The sequence below is a fragment of the Scomber japonicus genome, chromosome 2, assembly GCF_027409825.1.
Source record: "Scomber japonicus isolate fScoJap1 chromosome 2, fScoJap1.pri, whole genome shotgun sequence".
NCBI lineage: Eukaryota > Metazoa > Chordata > Actinopteri > Scombriformes > Scombridae > Scomber > Scomber japonicus.
In genome coordinates, this window is record NC_070579.1 from 5,006,511 (window position 1) to 5,031,272 (window position 24,762).

The 24,762-nt window shown below is 38.9% G+C and overlaps 1 protein-coding gene across 1 annotated transcript in view; it reads right to left on the reverse strand.

Annotated features, from left to right (window-relative positions):
• akt3b (v-akt murine thymoma viral oncogene homolog 3b) overlaps positions 1 to 10,419 on the reverse strand; it is a 30,504-nt gene extending 20,085 nt beyond the window's left edge. Inside the window, 3 exon segments of the mRNA XM_053335183.1 lie at positions 1,143 to 1,254; positions 1,350 to 1,475; positions 10,343 to 10,419. Coding sequence (XP_053191158.1) covers positions 1,143 to 1,254; positions 1,350 to 1,475; positions 10,343 to 10,388 — 284 coding nt within the window. The 5' untranslated portion in view covers positions 10,389 to 10,419.
• Between the last annotated feature and the right edge of the window lie 14,343 nt (positions 10,420 to 24,762).

Sequence of the window (24,762 nt, forward strand, 5' to 3'; positions counted from 1 at the left end):
CTGTCAGAGTGACCATCAGGTTCTTGGTCTCCTCCCTGACCGAGGCCCTTCTCCCCCGATGGCTCAGTTTGGTGGCCGGCTCTAGAAGAGTCCTGCTGCTTCCAAACTTCTTCCATTTACAAATGATGGAGACCACGGTGCTCTTCAGGACCTTCAATGCTGCAGACATTGTTTGTACCGTTCCCCAGTTCGTTGCCTCGATACAAACCTGTCTCAGAGGTCTAAAGACAATTCCTTTGACTTCATGGTTTCTGCTCTGACTGTCAACAGTGGGACCTTATATAGACAGGTGTGTGCCTTTCCAAATCATGTCCAATCAATTGAATTTACTATAGATGGACTCCAGTCAAGTAGTAGAAACATTTCAAGGATGATCAGTGGAAACAGGAAGCACCTGAACTCAATTTTGAGTGTCACAGTAAAGGGAGTGAATACTTATGTACATGCAATATTTCAGTATTTCAGGAATTTAATCCATTTTGGAATAAGGCTGTAACATAACAAAATGTGGGGGAAGTGAATGCTCTCCGGATGCATGTGTGTCCAATTTTATGTACACACCTGTAGACAAATTACGCATTTTTTTACGAGTCAGTCTTCTATTTACTGACTGAAAGAGGTTACAGTAGCACTGAAGTGAATGCTATCTGTATTTTATATATAATTAACAGGAGTCTTCTTGGGATATAATAAGGAATTTATTGGGAGTTTATTGAACCTATTTTCTTTATTGTCCTTTAGTTTGTTACTATAATATCAGATTATCGGAAACCTTTGAAATCACAATGAAATATAAGGGCAGAATAATTATGCTTTTAAATATGTTTTTTTCTGGTAACATAAATTACAGAAGAGAGTAATTCATATTTCTTGCAGTGGGCCATATTGTATTTTTCAATTTTAAAAAATGTATTAATTTCTCACATTAAACAACCTACTATGAAATAATATAACTTAATAGAAATAGAGTGAATGATTTATTTCATCATTAGCTAAGAAACAACAGTAGCCAGCACTTTAATAGATATTTTTAGACAGATTAGATGTTATAAATAATCCTGTTTTTTTGCACAGACTCATATGTGAGAACAAAACCACTGAGGAGGAAAACGATGAGGAAGAGGAGAAGGAGGAAGGCTCACCTCTCATCAGGTGTGTCGACATGAAAAGTCCTCTCGATGACGGTGGTCCACTGCAGACAGCGGATGATGAAGGTATTCGGCTTGGGCCTCTCCGTCTTCATCAGCTGACACTCTGATCGCCACACAGAAAGAAAGAGAGACGTATTGTGATGTTTGTTTGTTTGCGTTGGTTACACAGCGGACAGCAAACCTCTGCTCGTGTCTTACTTGCTACAGAGAAGTTGTTGAGCGGGTAGGCCAGGTCGGAGTCCTGCGGTTTGTCCTTGTAGCCGATGAAAGAGCCGTCTGTCTTCAGCAGGAAGTAGCGCGGTCGCCAGTTCTTGATGTACTCACCTGCAGGGAGGAAAAGACGGTTAACATCGACAGGTCATCATCCTGCTCACCTGAGTCCAGACGCTCCCAACTTATAAAATATTCACTTTCCTTGCCTAAAAAGCTTTTTTTTGTTGTTTTCTTTTCTTTTCTTTTACTTAATTAGGGTCCCGAGCGCTGACCAGCACGAAGCCCTATTGTATCTGTAAACCGACATGCATGAAGTGGCGAGGGCCCGTTCATCGCTGCTTGCAGTTTTAATTATTATTGAGTTTTTCTCAACAACATGACAGATACATGCACATTTTCCCCTTTTAACAGCTGCACATAGTCTTTACACATACGTAAGATAAGTGTAGAGTATATCAACTTATAATAAAGTACAATCGAAAAATGTATATATAATAAGATGAGACGGTAATAATTAGGAAATGATAACAGTAATATTAGAAATAAATAAATAAAATAAAAAGTGGCTTTTAAAAATGTTGTGGTTTGGTTTGGTTTTGTATCTTCGGCGGAAACTAACAATTATTTTCATTATTAATTCATCTGTTTTTTTTCCCCCTGATTAATCAATAAATCTTATCTCTAAAAAATACCACATCCCAAAGTGACTAGTATTAAGGATTTGGGCAGGTTTTTAAAAAAAAAATCAGTTAACAGTCTAAAGCGCCAAAATTATTCATTTACCTCTCACATGAGAAAGAAAAGCATGAAATTCTCACATTATAAATCTGTGATGGGCAATTCTTTGCTCTAAAGATGCTTAAACTAATCAGTTAATTATATAGCTGCCAAATATATTTATCTTGTTTGTTTAACCTATTACCTACTGCTACTGCTGCTGCTGGTCTGAGAGCCATCAAACTAAATATTACTGTATGTTTAACATGACAATAACGTATCTTCTTTAAACATGCATAGTATAATAATATAATTAATATTTTTATAATAATATATATATATATATATATATATATAATTTATAATTATATGCTAATTAATGGCAACAGTCCACAACACAAATATATTAACTGTACTGTCATAAAAGACTAAAGACACCAGATTATATTCACAATTGAGGAGCTGGAGTTTTTTTGTTTTTTTAATGTCTCCAAAAGGATGCATTTGACGATTAAATTAATATTTTTACAACTTATCGATTAATCAAAATGTCTTGTTTTGTCCTCAACATAAAGATATTAACTTTACTGTCATAGAGAACTTAAAAAAAGGAAAATATTCACAATTAAGGAGCTGGAAAATAATACTGGCTTATTAAAGGCTCCAAAGGATTGTCTTATTATTAAAATAGTGGGCGATTAAATGAATATTTCACAACTAATCGATTAATCAACTAATAACTGAAACTGTATTTGACAGTATCATGAAGTCACAATGTCAAATAATCTTTCATCTTTATCACCAGCCTTTATTTTATTTCTCTACAGAAATTTGCACCGTTCACGAAATATTTGGTTTAAATTCCGTGAAGCTCTTTTCCGTTAGCATCAGAGCTGTGACTGAAACACCTCAACATCCACAAACCAACAAACCACAGCGTCCTCACACATCCGATGACTCACACAGAAACAACACAGCGTGCGGTGAGGGTGAGGATGAGGGTGAAGAAGACTTTCAGTACTGAGACATATTGAGAGGAGTGTTTTTGTTGTTTTCTGACAGCAGTTCCTCTTAAAACCAGAGAAGAAGAGGAAGTGAAGAAGGGCCGGTTTGACTCAAACTGCTGCACAGGTACAAATAAACATCAGTCATCACTTTTAAAATGTTGTATTTTACTTTATATATGTTTTAGCTACTTTCACTATGTACTAATTTTACTATTTTAATATTACATACATTTTTGTTTCTGTTGTTTTAAGCTAATAGGCACTTTTAATGTGAAGCATCTGATGTATGTAATTTATTTTGTTGTAAAGCACTTTGAGCTGCATTTCTTATATGAAAGGTGCAACACAATTAAAATTATTATTACTATTATCAATAATAAAATCACAAAATCATCTGAGCTGCAGGTGAGTTTAGAGATTCGCTGCAACTAACAATTATTTTCCTCATTGATTGACTGATGGACAGAAACTTGATGGAAGCAATTACAAAAAAGTGAATGAATTCAAGTTAATTTTAAGTTTTAATACAAGTTAATTTAAAGCTAAAATTGCTCCTGTAGCTGTTTAGGCAATACAAACCAATATGATAGATGCATAGATAGATAGACTGATTGGTAGATAGATAGACAGATAGATAGATAGATTGGTAGATAGATAGATAGATAGATAGATAGATAGACAGATAGATAGATAAAAACCCATCTCTGACTATCCAATGGGGAAAAACTAAAAACTTATAACTAAAAATACCCAAAAGTTGTTCTAACAAATCAGATTCTATGTGTTAAAAAGTGCCAGTAAAAGTTCCCTGCAGTATCTAAAAGATAACGCCTAAAAATATGTTAAATCCCTTGCAGCAAACACTAAATAAACTACTTAAATAAACTAATAAACACTAATAAAATAAACTACCAACCCCTAAACTAACGTTACCATCGGCAGTGAGCGAGAGGAAACATCCAAGACCTTCCTACATGAAATTTAAGACTATTTATTACCTTCTAAATTCACTGATTTAAATATTTGTAAGGCCTGCAGATGGCTTAAATGACTTCAGCCAATGAATCATTTTTCCAAGTTAATTATTCATTTCCTGTCAGTTGAAAATAGACAACGATGACCTAAAGGTTAGATCAGCAAAGTTAAAGATCAAAGATGGAAAATGATGTGTAATTTTGCTTATTTTCTACGAGTCAGCAGGAACATTTATTGATGTGGGTGTATTATTAAAAACAAAACTCCGATTCTGACTGACAAAGCAATGTAATGTGCTGCTGCTTCATTTCCAGCGTATTATGAGCCACTGTTGCTGAGTCAGTAACCACAGTTTAGTTTTGTGTTTAGTGTTTTAAGGTGAAAAGAAGAGGTCTTAGGTCATGCTCCCCCTTCCTCTTTGATCAGAAACCTTTTTACTTTGACTGCTTTCTCAAAGGTTTACAGTTTCAATCAATTCCTCTCTGTGTTAAGTCCTCACATCCTCAACAGGAGAAACATGGACTCAAAGGTCAGTCTGTAAATGCTTCATAGAGAATGAGGACAATCTCACAGCTTTTCTTGTTAAAACTGGGTGGAAACAATTAGAGAGTTAAAAAAAAAATCTGAATTGCAGAACCAACCCAAAGTCTTTAGGGCGGTAACGGGCAGAGAGCATCATTTTCAGTAAGGCGTGGTCTTGATTAAATGGAAGGGGTGTAATGTAAGTTTGTTAGCAGCTGTTCTCGGCCTCATTCAAGCAACTACAATACATTTAGAAATAGACTTCAGTGGGCGACGACCTCCGAACTCGATTGTCTGGTATCACGAAACTATGAGATACGTAACATTAATAAAGGTTGGGTATCATTTAAAACGTTACGATACCAGCACCAATCCAAGTACCCTTAAAGTGACACTGATACCAACTGAGTACTTCATTAGATTCCCATTAACACATGTAGGTAACACATGCACTAACTCAGATTCACCACGACTTCACCACCACAGACGGGTTGTAGCTGCTGTGGCAGTGGATCAATCACAAGTTGCATTAAATCCAAGAACGCTTGCCTTGTGAGCAAGTCCGTACAAATCATATCATAGTCATATTTTCTAGATCTCTGTGCAAAAAGGATCGATTGCAGATACGTTTGACGGGAGACGTTTCGATACTACTTGGTATCGATGTGAAAAAAAGGTGTTTGTCCACTCAGGATAAACTTTACATTTACTGCATAGTTCAAAACTATACACCACTTTCACTTTAATACCACTGCTGCAAAGTGCTGTCCTACATTCACAGATTCAACAAATATTAAGAAGAAAAAAAAAAGCTCAAAAATTCAGTTTCAATATTCAAAGTTTCCAAACACTCCTGATCCTGAACTGTGTGTGTGTGAAGTTTTGATCTTTAAACCGCACAGAGAGCTGCTGCTGAGGCCATTTTCTCAGAGAGGGCTGTTAAGACTAAATTATAAGAGCACACAGAGGTGCAATAAACAATTCAGGGACTTGTGGGGGCCGGAGAGGAAGGAACCAGAGTGTTAGGTCATCCTCTGTATGCTCATAGTGCCACAGAGAAACTTCCCCCTGCTTGCCTGCCAGCCCCACACACACACACACACACACATATTAAAACCAGTGTGGGAAACAACACACACCAGCCAAGTGCGGCTCAGACTGGGCTACAGCCCCGCAAAGCTCGCCTTCTTCTGCTCGCCGTCTGGCAGGTAAACAACCATTGTTTGGAGGTGCTGTTCTTCAAACTGGCAGGCTGGCTTAGGCCGTGTCCACACTGAGCCAGCTGAATGTGGAAAACACAACTTTACTTCCCTGTGTTTTTGGCCATCAGACCAGAAGCTAACTTGACGGTTGTTGTTTTTTTTCACAATTTATAAAAAAAGTGGATTAATGAGTGGATGAATCTGCAGATACTGGTGATAAGTTGTAATGTGAATGAGATAAAAACAGAAGTGTGTGTGTCTGTGGCTGAAAAGCATTAAACTGAATCTGAATCATTTATAGAGTCTCTTTCTCTCTTTTTGTTTTTAACATTTGCAAACATATAAATGTAAATGTAAAAGGTTTTGTTTGCTGATAAGATTACCTCTACCTGCAAACAAGAATAGCTTTAAATATGAAATGTTGATTATATTTATATCTTACAGATTAAAATTAACAAGTGTAGCTGACTTATTCCTCACAAGCTTAAAATACTGATATTCTATGAAGTGAAGTTTAACTGGGAGATCCTGACTGCGGAAATTTACGTGACACAATCAGCTGATCGCTTCACTAGAAAAGACTTTGTTAGTGTTTGTCAGAGTGATGTGTCCGTCTCTTTAAAAAGGGGACATAATCTGCATATTTCAAGCTCTATATTTATCTTCTGGGACTCTACTGGAATATATTTGCATGATTTACAGTTAAAAAAAAAAACTCCTTATTTATCTTGTACTGGTCCTTTATGCAGCCGCTCAGTTCAGCCTCTGTCTGAAACAGGCTGTTTTAGCGCCTGTCTCTTTAAGCCCCCCCCCTCCTCCTGATGAGCCCACTTTGCTCTTATTGGTCAGCTTTCAACTCCGGCAGCTACGTATACAAACCATGAAACAAACTACAGTCGTTCTACTGTTCTGCTTTTTCTTGTTCTTAACCAAAAATGATCAATTTTTCAAATAAATTTGTACATGTTGGAGCTGAAACCCGATCTGAAATATGATCGGACAACGTGAACAACATATGGAAACAACACAGAAACAACCGCAGCATTGACAGCCATTTATGGGATACGTGTAACGAACCAACGTCAACTGAAGGTAGGAAAAAAAGTTGAAAACGAAGCGTTAAGAGCAGGTTGAAGCCCTGAGTTTTGACTTGCAGGCAACAATTTCTACATATGTTTACCTCAAGATTAACACGTTTAACGTCCAACATCAGAACAGCAAATAAATACCTGAAAAAGCAGAATAAGTTCCCTTTCAGTTTAACTCAAAGACTTTGTACGTGTTCTTCAACTATAAAAGTCTACATGTAGCTGTAGAGCAGTTTGTCCTTTCTTTGGCTGAGCAGAGTCTCCTGCTATTAAGAGTTCAAACTGTAGACATGGCTTTAATAGTTAGTCAGACATCCTGTCCTGAAACATAACGGTCACAGGTTCAAAACCCTCTGCAGCTGCCGAGGTCTTTGGGATTCAGATGTCCTTAAACAAAAACATGCATATCCTCCAGAAGTCTAAATGAATGAGTCAGCTAAACGATTTAAAAGTTTAAAATAGGAAATCAGGCAGACAATCTAAGAGAGACAGAGAGAAGCTGCCATCTGTGGCGGGAAATGTTTCATATTCTGGTGCTGCGTAGAGAAAAAATTAAAGCCAAAACAGATACAGTTAAGAACAAACCAATATAAATAAATCCATTCAAAAACACAAACACAGACACTTGGAAAAAAAAAAACATGGCGGCCACGTTTTAGTCCAACTGTCAAGTTTTCAATAAATCGGCTACATGAGAACAATCCAGAAGAGAAGAAGAAGAAGCACCTTTCACTAGCTCTATATTGTCAGTACTATCGGTCATATTCACACCTTCCTCTGATGGAAAGGTAGAGAAAAGCCTGGGCTGCACAATCCTGCTTAAAACTGCAGCGTTTCGGTGTTACCGAGTGCAGCTTCTTCACTCACAAACGCTCTTTGACTGAGAACAGACACCTGACTACAGACAAAGTTCATCAAGTTACTCTCAGAATCAATCAATCTTTATCCATACAACACCTTTCATACAGGTTAATGTAGTTGTTTCAGAGGACAACATCAAGAAAAGGGACAAAAACAAAGAACTTGAGACCAATGCATGCGAAATTAAAACAAATAAGAGGATTATTAAAGGTTAGAGTAAAAACGGGACGAAAAAAAGGATGAAATAGATTAAAAGAGACAAAATACAATTAAAATGAAATAAAAGAGAAAGAGTTTAATAATTACAATGATGAAACTATCACGAAAACAAGATATAATCAACATGAAATGATTATTGTGCCGTGCTCCGTTTCATAATGATTCTGTTGTTGTCTCGATCAATAACTGTAGATACCGTTAATTAGTTCAAAAACACATAGAAAGTCTGTGCATGTTACGTTTCACTTAAAACGGCACAAATAGACACAACAGGGTCTCTAAGTCACTCGGAGTTGGTGTGGATTTATACATTTAACGAATTCAAAGCCTTTTTGAACAATCATGTTAAATAATCGTGATCTTTTTACCAACCAAAATGATCATGATTATGATTTCTGCTATAATCCAGCAGCCCTGGTGTAAGCGTTTCTGGGGTGTTCAAATGGAAATGTCCACTCAGCCGTTAGCAAAAAGCAGTGAGGGTTAGCGCGCTGACATGCTAACGTGTTTTTCCCCCAAATGTTCAGCTAACTTGCTAAAAACCTTTAAAATTATATATACCGTAAAAACTGGTAAATAAGACACACATTTGATATGGTAAGCATCTTATTACCGTTTTTACAGTACGCCTTATCCCTCATTTAAAACTTTAGAATCAATCAACATGCAGGTACTTTTCATATCCAAAGTTTAGTTTTTTGTTGGACACAAGACGTCTCCTACTGAACTTAAAAGGCTTTTCTTTGTGTGTGTGCACTGAAGTTACTGTATAAATCAGCTCTGAACTAGTTTGGATGTTTTTTTAGTTACTGATCAACATTATCATTTATTTAGTCGTGTTTCTGTCTAATATTCTCTCTCTTTTAGCTCTGTTTTTACTCCCTACCAACTCCTGAGGGAAATATCGAAATGCTCCACTATGAGCAGGTCCTGTTTTGTAAACCCTACGCTCATACCAACCTGTTATCCGATAGCATTACTAACTAAACTCCGTACTCGACCCAACCAGCTTTAAATACAACCGAACCACCAACCTGCATCTAATTAAATCCTAATTAAAATCAGTCAACTACATCAGGAACAAATACAATCTCCACTTCTCTTTTTCTCAACTCCTCGGGATCCATTTCAACGACTCCAATGTTAGCAGATGTGATTTTTAAATGAAAGCAGATAGTTCTGGGAGGATGCATGCACGAATAAACTACATCATTTAAAGAAGCTTTTATCAACTTGAATCGAAGGCACTTTAGACCCCCGGTCCACATGTAGCCAACCTGACCCGTACCCGCAGATTACAACAGCAGGATATCTTTCACCGTTTTCATCAAAATTTGCAGGTCACCCATCGGGTATCGGGACCTGTGCAGGACTCTGGTGTACAGTGGCTTTTTACAGCTTTTGTCACGGCATCTGAAGCTGGTAATGCTGCCGGGTTTCAGACTGTGGTGGATTTAACGCACTCAAAACAACAAGGAGTTCCCAAACATGAATAAAGTTGATTCTAACTAAAGTAATACAAGATAAGCGTTGAGTGAGAGAAGAAGTGTCAGCGTCACCCGACATTGACACCGCTACACTGAACTAGCTGCCATACTCAGGTGACAATGCAGGATCTCAGGCTAAAACCACGGCTACTTGCTACAGGTAATCAATAAATGTGAACAATTAAATATAGCATTAACTCATTCAAACACAAATACACACATCTCACAGGCTACATGAGTATATTACTGCAGCTTTTCTTCTTCTAAAAACGCTGCTATGAAAGCGCTGAGAGTGAACCAAAACAGTAAAGTTGCAGCCAAAAAGCTAAACAATGAGCTGAAACTCAACTATAAAGCTTCGTAAAGCTCAGAGAGGAGCTGCAGAGTCTCTTATAATCCTCTATACACATGTTACACGCTAAAAACTGGAGCGTTGAGGAGTGAAGGGCGCAGTTTAACCATCAGAAATGTTCTTCAGATGGTTAAAAACAGCTTTGGAAACTCCAACAAAACACTTTTCAGACGTTGGAATTGGAAACTCTAAGAAACCAATCTGATAATTGTGACCACTTAACGCAGCAGCTGGTCAGACTTGGTGCTGAGCAGGTAGAGTACAGTGGCTTTTAATCTGAAAGTAACACCATGGGAGCGCTGAGAGTGAACCCAAACAATGAGCTGAAACTCAACTATAAAGCTCCGTAAAAGCTGCACAGTGACTGATAATAATACGTAGGTTCAAACACATTACACGCTGACAGATCAGACTGCAGCGGTATAAAAACGAATTAACTATAGGCAAACTTTCCTCCTTCAGCGGATGAATGTGTGAAAACAAACAAGAGTAGAAATGAACGACTGAGTGGAGGATCGATGACAGATGAACACAAACTCTCTCCTCACCTCGTTTCTGGACCCAGCCTTCCTTCACGACGTTCTGGTCGCTCATGGTGGCTTCTCCTCGTCACCACTTCTCCCAGTTCTCCCAGTGTGGTGACCGTGAAGGGACAGTTGTCAGCTGTCCGTCAGACCTCTAACCTACCTGCGCCCCCCCCTCTCACCTTAACCTCAGATCTGTCTTCTCTCTTGCTCTCTCTCTTTCCCACTATCACTTTCTCTTTCCTCCTCTCACCCCACCGACCCACAACCTGACTTTCTCTTCACTATCTTGTCTCACTCCTCTCCTCGTGTTCCTCACCTCTTTTAGCTTTTTTTCCCTCCCCCTCCCTCCTTCTTTCCTTCTCTCTGTCTCTGTCTTTATTTTACAATGTTCCTTTGCTCTCTTATTCTCCTAAATGTCTTCCTTCTACTTCTTCTTCTTCTTCTTCTTCTTCTTCTGTGTTCAGGCACTCCAGCGGTGAGTCAGCCTGGAAGGAAACGGAGGCAGAGAAAGGAGAGCAGGGAGAGAGAGAGAGAGGGAAAAAAAGGAAAAGCACACAGAGCAGGTCAGTGGATAGTTTCCCTCGCACAGCAAACACAGCAAGCCGTCCACTCATTGTTCGGCGCAACTTCCTGCCTTCTTAACTCCTTCTTTCCTTTCCTACCACCGTCTTCAAATGTCCTCACTTCCTTCCATCATTACCTCATGACTTCATTACCTTCTTCCGCTTCCTTCCTTCCCTCACTAACTACTCTCTTTCACTTTCCTCTATCTCTTCTCCCTCCTCTTCCCTATTTTTTCCTCAGTTTCTCCTCTTCCTCTGCTTCCTTAGTTGCCTCCCTTCCTCAGAACCTCCTTCTCCTCCTCCTCCCTGTCTGCCTCCACCCTGTCCTTCTGTCAAGAGTTGCAGCAATTAGTCGATTAATCGATTGGTTGTGAACTATTAATCTAATTTGAAACTATTCTGATGATTAATGAATCATTTTGAGTAATTTGCTCAAGAAGAAATGGGAATATTCCGTGGTTTCTCTTTTCTTCTGTGACAGTTTTATTTTGTGTTATTGGACTCTTGGTCTGGACAAAACAAGACATTTGAAGACTTTTTTCCCCATTTTCTGGACCAAACAACTAATGATTTACAGATAATCAATAATGAATATAATTATTAATTGTAGAACCCGACCGATACATCAGTCAGCCGATATTGGCCTATCTGAGATAAATCAGTACCGTCAAATATGTTGTTCGATATGTGTAAGTTATATAAGAGAGCATTTTATTTATATTTTGATCCTTTTTTATCCGTAGCTAATTATAATTACTGAATTCCCAGTGTAGTAGGACTGGGCGATATGGAAAAAAATAAAATACCACGATATTTTAGACCAAATACCTCGATATCGATATTGCAAGAATATTGTAGAGATGGCTGTCAATGCTTTAACAAAATATTTACACTGGGAAATCTTTGATAAGGTACATAGAAAATGATATATGTTACTGTGATGCAGCCTTAAAAACCAGGAAAAGACAACTGATGATATATCGTGATATTACGATGTCCAAAATCTAAGACGATATCTAGTTTGATGTCACGATATCCATATAATATCAACAGTTTATTGTTAAACTGTAATATATTAATATCCATGACATATCTTTGTCTCAAGTGTTTGATAACCACATCTGAGGAATCACTGCAAAAAAAAGGTGTGTTTACGTATAATATTATCGTAAACATCGGCCAATCCATAACATTGGTATCGGCATCGGCCCCTAAAACCCAGTATCTATCAGGCCCTAGTTCTTTCTTCACTAATGCCCCTCTTCCTCTTCTTCACGTATCAAGTATCATCCCATCGTCTCTATATAAATATGGACGCCATGACAGCTCCCTGAAAGTGAAACCAAAACATCTCTCGCCCCCTGGTGGCTGGCTGCAGTACAGGTCATAAGTCCGCGCCCCCCTCTACGTTAGCACATGAGACATGAGCCTAAATACACATCAAATATATTGTTCCTAAATATGTTTTCTGTCATTTTAGGTCGTTCCTTTCACTCTGATGTTTGTTCAACTGCTCAATTTTCGGATACGTTTGTTTTAAATAGATATTTGACGAAATATAAAAACATCACAGACTCTGGCTCCAAATGACGTCATACAAGCAAGATGGCCGCTTAAGGAAAGGTGATATTTTGGCTTCATTTTTTTTGCATAGTGACAGGAAGTGGAGACGCGTTTCCCCCCCGACATCTCTGATTGGCTCAGACTGTCTCACTCTAACCAATAAAGGCAACGTGTAATGCGAGCAGGTGGAGGAAAAAAAAATAAGGCCATCCATCCATCGTTCCCTTGTCTCGCTATTTCCTTCCTTTTTTTCCCCTCCCTCCTTCCTTCCTTAGGACCTACTCTCCTTCTCTTTCCTCCACCTCTCTTTTCTCTTTTTTCCACTTCTCCTGCTTTTACTTTTTCTTTCTTTCCATCCTTCCTTCATTAAACATTTCTCCACCAAATTTTTAAACTCTTCCAATCCTTCCCTTATATACTTTCTCACCTTCTTTGATTAGAACTTTCCCTTCTTCTCATACTATCCATCTATCATTCCTTCTTCCGTCTTTCACCCTCCTTCATCACTTCCTAATCTCCTTTGCTTCCCCTGCTTTCCTTATCAACTCCATTTACCTCCTCACCATTTCCTCCCTCTTCCTTCCTTCTTTCCTTCCGCCCCTTCCCTCCATAATTACTTCACCTGCTACCATTCTGCCTCCTCTTTTCCTTCCTTCATCTACTCCTCCTCTCCCTCCTTTGTTGTCTCAATCATCCTCCCTCTCCTTCCCTTTCTACATCGCTCCTACATCAGTCCTTCAACTTTTTTAATCCATTAAGTTTCAGTCATTTTTCAAAAATAAAATGCCAAAACATTCAACGGTTCCAGCTCCTTCAAATGTGGTGATTTTCTGTTTTTTCTTGTCTTACATCATAATAAATTTAATATATTCTGGTTTTGGACAGTCAGTTGGACCAAAACGTTTGACGACATCAGCAACAATTAGAAAAGTCGATTTAAAGAATATGACTCAGCGACTGTTTTGACAACTGAGTAATTGTCGAAGTCTGATGGCTCCAGTTTCTTAAATGTGAGAATTTGCTGCTTTTCTTTGTCTGATATTACAGTAGACTGGGTGTATTTGTGGTTTTGGGCTGGGTGGAGGGTGGAGATATATTACAAAGTTAACTGGCTCCCAGGGGACATCTCTTATTCCTTCTCCTCTTCCTCACTCATCTCCGTCCAACACATCCTCATAATTAAAACGAACACACAGGCCGATCGTACCAGAACAACCCACAGGAGCGTTTTCTAATGTGCTGCATCTGTCACAGTTACAAACACACTGTTCAAAAAAATAAAATGATGTTTTATAATGTGACAGCACCACTATGAGTAAGGTCTAGTCAAAAACCACTTAGACAAAAACCAGAGTTAGAGTTAGGTAAAGATCATCATAGTTTGGGTTAAAATGATCACATGACATCTGGTGTGGGTTAAAGTTGCTACTTCCTCAAATCTTTGTTATCATGGCAACAATAAACATTACAATTGTAATTGATGATTTTACTAAACTGTCCCGACTCATGGTTGGAAACTGGTGACTAAGTCCACTTTTTGTTATCTGTCCATCTATCCATCTATCCATGCATACATCTATCCAGCCAACCAACCAACCAACCAGCCAACCTGCCACCCAACTCATCATAATATGGACATTTGTCACATTATAAATACTCTTTTCAGTCTGAAGAAAAGAAAAAGACTTGAAACGTTGCTCTTCCATTGTGTGAGGACTTTCTTCTGCCTTTACAGATTCAATTCTTTGGTCCAGCACCTGCTTTTTTCTTGTTCCAGAAGTGCATCTACCACACAACTTCTTCATATCACCTTATCAATACATCATCTGAGCTGCGTCACTTCTCTGAGTCATAACTAAGGCGGACGTTAGATGGCGTCTGTCAATTTATACTGACGTTTTTCTGGTGACGACAGGCTTCTTCTGTCATACCTCCTTCCTCTCAAAGCTCTAACTTCTTTTTCTTCCTTCTTTTACTCCCTCACCCTCAAACTTTCTCCTTCCTCATCAATCTTTTCTCATTACCCTTCCTCTCTTTATCTACTTCCCGTCTTCTCTCTGTCTACCTTACCTCTCCATCAACTGACGCAGTGTTTATCCAAAACTAATTAAATGCCATCCTGTATATGTCTGAGTTCATACCACCACTTACATTCAATTCTCTAAAAATCCTCTTTAACTTCACACACAATTCAATCACAAACCATCAAACATTGAACAAGCAGGGACTCCAGAGCTGCTTCATATGTAAAACAGTTATATATGAAGTCTGTTTTAACATTGGTAGGTTTTATAAAGGAGCACAGAGAACCAGGCTCCTGTCTGTCGAGCTCTACCTAATCAAAAAATCTGCATCATCCAGACACAAAATGAGCTGATTATGATCTGAAGTCATTTATTGTAATAAAGTACTAAACGTAGGATTTCAGGAAACAATTATTGTGATATTTTTACCTATGAAAATGTAATATTGGCACATGTCTACTAGATATCTTTCAATGTTACAATCTTTTTAGATCCGAAGTCCAATTTTTTATGCAGTGCCTGTGTAAAACGGGCTGACTGTTTGACCTCCAGCTGCTACTTCAACACATAGAAGTTAATATGAGATGTGAATGAGTTTAAATACCAACAACATGAAAGGGAACTCACTTTCTATTAAACACAGGTGATATAAATAATAGGCGTTCTCTCATTTCAAGTAAAATAATGGCTGCATTTAAAAATAAAATGTCCAATTATAATGGGCTGTTAGATTGTTCCTGTTTTCTGTTCCTTCAGTTCAGATTTGAGTGGGTTTGTTCACCTCACAGTCACCACAGTCTCAGAGCAGATGAGACAAACTGGTTTTGAACTGCCTATAAAGTATTTCCGTCATTTTATGCACTTAACTGCAGTCATTATGTATTGGGCTCTGGGCACTTCCAGAATGAACGTGACCTACGCTCAACCACGTACCTGAACGCCTCCTGTGTCGTCACTCACTGCTGATCTGCTACACTTTCTGTCTAGACACAGGGTCAGAGTGTCTATTCTGGATTAAAAGCTCTTGTTTTCACCGTATCCTTCTCTCTCTGGCCGTCAGGAATCAGCCAGCAGAGTCCTGAAGCCTGAGTGGCTCACTGATCGCTGCTGTATTCATGCTGCAATAATATTAAACACATCTTTGTCCAAATTGCACCAAATTCGACACGACACTCCTCTTTTCTCCCCAAAATGCACCTGCCAAGAGTGGAATCGATCGGATGAACGGTTCATGAGATAGATGAAGGACATACATACATATAGACGGATTCACTGCGTTATATAGAGAGGTACTTCCACCACAGCTCAACAGGAAACACTAAGAGGGAATCTGATGCTAAAAAGACTGTAAATGTATCAGATATCACTTGATAAGACTAACTCACACTGCTGAAGCTCAATACAAGCTGTTCATCTACTTTTAAATGACTGTGTGGATTTTGGCCCCTTGTATCACCAATAAGCCCAGAGACAGTAAAATGCCACATTGGGCTCGTAACGACTGCGACGCACCTGCCTGATCAGTTAAGTGGTTGAAACAAAAACAACAAAAAAGTTTTAAAAATGATTATAAATGATATTCTCGTACTCTGGCACCAAGCATAGCCTCCTCCCCTCGTACAAATCGGAGAGTATTGGCGTGCAGTGATTGGCCAGTCAAGGAATCGAGCGGGCTAGCAGTGTGATGCGTGAAACGGTATCCCTCAGGATTATGTGAGCACTGTCAAATAGAGGAATCGGTGAAGCGTGTAATTTTTTTTCACTGCCGTAAATACTCTCGAGAACAAGAAAACATTAAAAAAAGAGAGAAATCAGGAAGCTCGGAGAGGAAGAAATGAGTCTTAAAAACACCAAAAGAGATTGTCAAGATGAAGAATGTTTCTCGCTTTGAATCTATGAGACTCTGAACCTCTCTTTCTGTTTCATTTGCCCAAATTAAACATGGCGATTCATTTGAGCCTTTGTTGTTATTTGATAACCGCTAATACATTTTAAAAGACTTTTTTGACCATGTATGACTTTGAATAAGTAGATTTCTGACCCACTTGCCTCACTGGAGAGAGTGGACCGCCATTATATGGACAACTGACTGTACTATAAAGTTTACCCGCAGCATTTAGACATGAATCTCTCCTAATGTATCGCAAAATTACCATAGTAACGGTCAACCGATATTGATATTGGTGGATATGTTGTCCGATATGTACAAAAGCTATACAGGCAGCATTTTATGTATACTTGATCATTTTTCTTCAGTCAAGTTTAATATATCACTGCCTCCATTACATATCTTTGTTGCAAGTGTCTAATAATCACATTTGACGGATCTTTGCTAAAAATTGTGTTTATGTATATATTCTGTACCTATGTCAGAGTTTTTTTGCTCCCTAGTATCGGTATCGCCCCTGTAATCTAGTATCAGTCGGGCCCTAGTCATAAGTAAACCCAGGAATGAAATAATAAAGCTTAATTTCTGTCTGAATCAGCCTGACCTTTGTCTGTAACATTAACCATCATGTCTAGCACTTATTGTACCATTTTAATACAATGAGGGTACTTATCAAATTATGTCTATATGAATCTAATGCGATATGTCAGCACTGAACATGCTCTGGTGGTGACACACTCGAAATCAAAGATAGGAACATTAACATTGAACCCTGGACCACCATCATATGAACACCTGACCGCTGTAGATATGATGGTCTTGTAATGTATCACACATCACAACATTACCATATTACCAGTCATGAGTTAACCAACAAATTAAATAATAAACTTCTGTCTGAATCAGCCTGACCTTTGTCTGTAACATTAACCATCCTGTCTAGCACTTATTGTACAATTTAAATACAATGAGGGTAATAGTAAAATTATAATCTAATGTTATATTTCAGCACTGAACATGCTCTGGTGGAGACATACTAAAAATCAAAGATAGAAACATTAACATTGAGCCCTGGATTGCCATCATATGAACACCTGACCGCTGTATTTTAAAGTTTACCTCCAGGATTCAGACGTGAAGGTCTTGTAATGTATCACACATCACAACATTACCATATTACCAGTCATGAGTTAACCAACGAATTAAATAATGAAGCTTAATTTCTGTCTGAATCAGCCTGACCTTTGTCTGTAACATTAACCATCCTGTCTGGCTCTTATTGTACAATTTAAATACAATGAAGGTACTTATCATATCATGTATCTATATGAATCTAATGCGATATTTCAGCACGTGAACATTCATGCTGTGTCGGTGGTGGAGACACACTCGAAATCAAAAAGAAGGGGAGTAGTGTTGGGGGTTGGGGGGTAGATAGATCCAAGGCTGGGGAACAAATGTGAGCCCTCCAATGACAACAAAAACAATGGCTGACAGCAGCAGCCGCCGTTTGTGTATTTGAGAAGCCGGTTGAGAGCTGCGGCCCTCGGTGCCACAAACACCACCACCCCGCCTCCTCCTCCACCACCACCACCACCATCACCTCCTCCATCAACACCACCACCATCTCTTGATTTATTGGCCATGATTTTTACATGCACCGCCACACAAAACAAACACACAACAAATACCAAAAAACAACAGCTTTTGTTTCAAGGGCGTGTGGTGTCATTATCTGTTACATAACAACATCCGCTCCGCCGTGCTCCGGTTACATTGTAACGGGGGTGAGACGTGTATAATAATAATAATAATAATAAAAATAATAACGATGATAATGAGAATAATAATAATACATGCATGGCACGGTGATGCATGTGTCGGATATATAGAATAATAAAATAGAGGTACCGGTGTGACTAAAAACGCCCAAATTAGAGGAGGAGGTTTGTGTAAATAAATAAAAAAAAAGAGCCAGGCTGGAGGGATGCGGGCTAACCAGGGGATGCTAGCGGGAATGAGGGGGTTGGTGGTGGGGGAGGAGGTGCAAGAGGAGGTGCAGGAGGAGGAGGTGGAAGAGGAGGAGGAGGAGAGGGGGGACGCTACAGCTAATGTTAGCCGGCAAGCCTGGTTGAAAAGCTGGAGGCTCCGTTTAACGTGCTACATTGAACGCAACCCTTATTTTTTTAGTCATTTTATCTATGCAACTCTGATAGATGTTGTTTTAATATTATAATATATTATATTATAAAAGAGAGGAGGAAAAGGGGGGATAGAAGAGAAGAGGAGAGGAGAGGAGGAGAAGGAAGGAAAGGGGGGGGGGGGGGGTGTCGTTCATCACGGAGATGGGCCGAGGCCAGACGGACCGCTACCAGCCCTCCTCCTCCTCCCTCCTCCTCCCCGCCCTCCTGCAGCTATCTTCGGCTAGCGAGCCTGCTAACCTCCGCTCCCCAAAGCCTCGGAGCTCCAGACAAACCCCTGCTCCCTCTCTCTCCTCTGCTGAGTAAACAACATGCACCCCCCCCCCTCCTCCCCCCAAACAAAAGCATTATAATTAAATATCACCTGGTAGTCGGAAGAATAGTGATAGGGATGAGGATAGGCATAGGGATAGCCCCCCACCTCCTCCTCCACCACCTCCTCCGCCGGCTCCCCCTCCTTCTCTTATGGGCACTGGAGCATCCGACGGTCCCTGCAGAGTCCAGACCGTCGTGGAAGCAGTACAAAAAAAAAAAAAAAAAAAAAAAAAAGAAAGAAGAAAGGGGGGAGAGAGGAGGATAGAGGATAGCGTTTTTTAGTGTCCCTCTGGCAGATAGCAGAGACTGCGGCGGTGGACAGAGACGTCGTGCACAGACCGACACACCGACACACCGACAGACAGACTCCCCCTGCTGCTGCTGCTGCTCCTCGGCTCCGGTTCCTCCGCAGCTCCGCCAGGAAACCTCTCGCTCCGCTCCGAGTCGTCACGTTTCAGCCAGATCTGACTGGGAACACTCCTGCTGCGTTCACGGGCTGCCGGGACACACGAGCACTCATTCAACCAGTGACCCCGCCTGCAGCTGGGAAATATAGGCTACACAGGGTGTTCACAAAAGCCTCTTTACAATTAAAAAAAAGAATCATTACAAAAGGTCTAATAAATATTCCGATTCTTTATACCAAGAGAACAATATAAAAATACTTACTCGATTAAAAGTACATTAAGTATTATGAGTGATGTAGTTAAAGTATTACAGTTAAAGTACTGCAGTATTATGAGTGATGTCAAATCTTCAGTCTTTTTGTTACTATACTTCCACCACAGCTCAACAGGGAAACACTAAGAGGGAATTTGATGCTAAAAAGACTGTAAATGTATCAGTGGCATCAACCTGAACTTTACATTTAAAGCATTTGAAAGATTATATACTCGTATGACATAAAGGACGAGTCTTAAAACAACAACAGGAGCCCAAATGAACATTGCAACCTGTTTTTCTTGCTGTAATCATTCTAACCATTAGAAGATCCTAAGTCAGTGGTGGGCAAATAGCGGCCTGTGGGCCAAATCTGACCTCCAACAGAAATATTTGGCCCTGTAACAAAAGCTGAAGTGTTCCCATTTATAGATTGCATCAAATATTTGACGTGACTCGTCATACATCTCCAGCAGACAATGATGTAAACACAACACCCATGTACATTCCAGTAAATATGACCTATGACCTGAATACTGGCCCATGTTTGAACCTACTTGAGACATTAGTCCTTAAAGAGAAATGATAAATAATGCACAAGGTGGCTTCTTCAGAGAGTCAACCAACAGTCCCAAACCCAGATATACTTCATTTACAATAACATAAAACAGAGAAAAGAAGCAAATCTTCCAACGTTGAGAAGCAGTGAATGTTTGTCGTTTGTATAACCTATTATTTTCTTCATTAATTAAACTCACTCAAGTCAATCAATTGGTTATTTGTTCTGTAAAATGTACGAAAGCCCAAGATGATGTCTTCAGATGTCTCATTTTGTCCAATTCATCAGTCAACAGCGTGAAGATATTCAGTTTAGTGTCATAGAAGGATAAATAAATCAGAAAATATTCACATTTAAGAGGCTGGAATAAGAGAATTTGGACATTTTTTGTCTTAAAAATGACAAAAATGACTAATGAATTATCAAAATAGTTTAATAGTGTAAGAATCTATGTCTCACAAACTGCTTAAACATTTATTATGTGTTATATTATCTGTCCTCTTGTGTGCCAGTCAACTAATTACTGCATGTTGAGATTTTTCACTGTACTGAGGCTACATCTATTTTGATGCTGAAAAGTTGGATTTTATGGGGGAGCACATGAATGCAGCATCTCTCTCCTCATGGCATCCAGGGCTTTTGTTGGTCCCTGGCTTTTGTTGTCTCTCTCTCTCTCTCTCTCTCTCTCTCTCTCCCTCTCTCTCTCTGTCTCTCTCTCTCCCTCTCATTCTCTACCTCTCTCTCTCTCTCATTCTCTACCTCTCTCTCTCTCTCATTCTCTCTCTCTCTCTCTCCTCAGTATGTGCATGTGTGTCCAGATTCACTTCAGTTATAATTCACTTCTCTCTCTCATCTGCAGCAGATTCTGAGTCCTTGTTGAGTCAACCAAATATGGATCTCTCTCACACTGTCATTACATTTATCTTTCAGGCTTTTATACTGTTATTAATTTACTCTGGCTTACCAAAATGTATAGCACCCACTTCCCTCCCTCCCCAGCTTCCCTGTGAATGGATGCTTTGTTTGAGGATCCTGGTCCCAGTCTGGCTGCAGGCCTACATAGACGGGACTGCTGCTGCTGCTGCTGCTGCTGCTGCTTTGCATTAATCAATTACAGTCTTTGAAATAACAATTCAGTCCCACTGAGCTGCTCTGTCAGGGTCAGAAAGGACACTGTTCTCAGATAATGTTCAGATGTGTCTCTGCTTCCTGTCAACAATATAATATCACCTCTAAAAAAAAAAAAAACCTCCAAAACTAGAATCCAACGATAACAGCAACATCATTTGGAAAAGTCTCCTGGATTCCTGATTTCTGATGATGTGGAAATTCACTGGGCCTCTTACCTGTCACTCTTCATAACCTCCCATCAGTCACAGCCAATTAGATTGGATCATTTCCAGGACTCTTGGTTCACCGAGGCAGCTCCATGACAGTTAAGGAGCAGGTGTTCACCCAGCCGAGGGGGAGAGGGTCTGAGGGTCTCTGCAGCTGAGGGGACGGTTCGGTTGGAGCTCTAATAAAGCTGCTTGTTGCTGCTGCTGCTGCTGCTGTGTGTGTGTGTGTGTGTGTGTGTGTGTGTGTGTGTAGTTACTTGTAAATGCCAAACTTTTGGACTAGTTCGTGTGTGTTTAATTGTGTGTTTTATGTTTAGAGTGCTGCTCCTCATAGTTTATTTAGTATTATAGTTTAAATCAGGGCCTGACAGATACTGTGTGTGAGTTTTTAAAGGGCCGATACCAACATATATATATACAGAATATATACATAAATACACTATTTTCTTCCAATAATCCCTCAAATGTGGTTCTCAAACATGATATTTGACTGATTATCAATAAACACTGAACTTCACTGTGAATTTAATGATTATAAATTAAATGTATTCAACTTTAATTAAAATAAAAAGCGTCAGATATACATAAAATGCTGCATATATAACTTTTAAAAACATATGCACCCATACTGATATATCTGTGATAGGCAAATATCAGCCTATAATATTGGCTGACCCATATATTTATACAGTATTACTGCTGATCATTTAGCCACTATACATGAAAAGATTGACTTATTTTACATATTTTTGGCTGAATATGGGTATTTTTCTTTTATATAGGTCCCTGATCAGAGCCCAGACCCTTTCTTTCAAACTAAATATATATATATAATTTATAAAAAAACATTACTTAATTAATTAATTAATTAATTAGTTAGTTGATCAAATGATTTTCTATAAAGTAATTTGCTTTTTACAGTATCAAAGATTTTCCTAATTTTCTTTGTTGAATATATTTCCATTTAAATGTTGAATATTAAGTAATTTGAAGGCTTCTGTTTGGACTCATGATGCTATTTGTCTTCATTTTACTTCATTTTATAGATTATAACATTTTAAAAGTTGCTGTGGACAGTTTATTTAAAGTCTTGACACATCACTTTATGCTCATACATCACAAAAAAAAATTCAAACTGGGCAAATTGGGCATTAAAATCTAAATAAAATACCATCCCTCTATTGTCTCTTCCTGCTTATTCTAATCCTGGTCTTGTTTTATAAAGTCTGACGCCTCATCAGCGCCCCCTGAAGGCCGTAAATGTCTCTACACTCATACACACGCTTCATTAAAGGATGGATACAACAAAGACAAATATCACCAACATACAATAAATAACAGAAACAAAAGAAACGAGACTTTAAAACTCAGATAAAAACCACTAACTGATTAATAGATTAGTGGATAACAGAAAATCCTGATCTCACTTCTGATGATCAAAGATTTGCTAAATTTTCTTTGTTTGATATCATTTCATTTAAATATGATTGATTAGACAAACTGAGCTCTCTGAACATTAAGACTCTTCATTTTTTTTATAAGTGGAAACATGTATATTGATTTAAAAAAGTTGCTGATTCTCTGAAGATGGATGTTAAACCTCTGTGGAGTCGATATTTATGTGTTTCTTTGTTTTGGTTTTGAATCTTTGTCCTCCTGTCTCTTTATGCTCATACCTTTCACCAGAGATGGGAAGTAACAACATATTTGTACTTCAGTGGATGTTCCAGGTGTCAGCACTTTATTAACAACTTAAGTACAGAATATGAGTATTTATTTCTCATGTATTTATTCAAATTGTACAAATAGGGCAAAAACATCTTTAAATAAAAAACATCTATCTATTATCTACACCTGCATTTCCTCACCCTTATTCTTCACTTATATAGATAAAGGTCTCATAAATCCTCATTCTTCTTCTTCTGGAAGCTGCAAATGTTGCTCATACACTGCATTAAATTGCAAGTATGATTTATTTTAGATCATTTTATAGAGGTTTTGTTTTCAGTTTGACTTATTTGGGTAAAAAAAACAAAGTTGTAAAACAATTAAATCATGAAAAAAGGGGGGTGAATATACATTTTTACAGACTTTTACAGACTGAGTATATATATATAATATTTAACACTGATTGGAGAAACTTTGCATGATGAGTACTTTTGATACTTACAGTAAATTTTGCAAGTAATACTTCTGTACTTTTATAATAAAGAGTTACAGCAAGACCAGTCAGGTTTATTTGTATATCACATTTCATTGATGAAGGTGAAGTAAAATTAAAGGGTTAGAGTGAAAATGCAGTTAAATGAGTCAGTACTTCAGAGAGAGAGAGAGAGAGAGAGAGAGAGAGAGAGAGAGAGAGAGAGAGAGAGAGAGAGAGAGAGAGAATTGTTACCAGTGTCAGTTTCCACCGTTGTCCAGTGTTGGGTTTCTCTGTCCTGGATCCAGAGAAGAGAAGAGAAAAGAGGAGAAGAGAAGAGAAGACAGAAGAGAAGAGAAGAGAAGAGACGAGACTAGAAGAGAAGAGACGAGAAGAGAAGAGAAGAGACGAGAAGAGAAGACAGAAGAGAAGAGACGAGAAGACATAAGAGAGGAGAAGAGAAGAGACGAGAAGACAGAAGAGAGGAGAAGAGAAGAGAAGAGAAGACAGAAGAGACAAGAAGAGAAGAGAGGAGACGAGAGGAGAAGAGAGGAGAGGAGAAGAGAAGAGAAAACAAGACAGAAGAAAAGAGAAGAAAAGACAAGACAGAAGAGAAGAAAAGAAAAGAGAAGAGAAGAGACACAAACTGACTCCAGGTCTGCAGTTAAAGGGGATTCATTCTACTTTTTTGTGGACATTTAATTTCCGTAAACAGCTTTGGTCTCCGTCTGGACTCAGTCTCGACCCTCTTTAGACCTGGTTTTGGTTGTTTTGGCCGGTCAGTGATGGCAGGACCTGGTGTTGCTCTGAGGCTACATGAGTTCAGAGAGTCTCAGGACTCCAGAAAGCTCAATGGACCAAACATGTTAATGTAAGTTCCTCATAAAGTCAAAGGACCTCTTCATTAGAAACACCTGAGTAACCTAATCCAACCCAATACAACAGCTCAGATAGATATTCTACTTTTAAAAAACGTATACATTTTTTAGTTTTTCGTTTATTATTCTACATTTTGTTTATTACTGAGGTCACAATTACCCCTTTTCCACCGAGCTGGAGCTGGTGCTGGTTCTGAGCCAGAGCCTGACTAAGCACCGGTTCTTCGCTTTTCCACCGCCAAAGTTCCAGCCCCGAGCCTCAGAACGGGAGCCAGAGCAAGCACCAACTCTTTGCTGGTCTAAAGCAAGAACC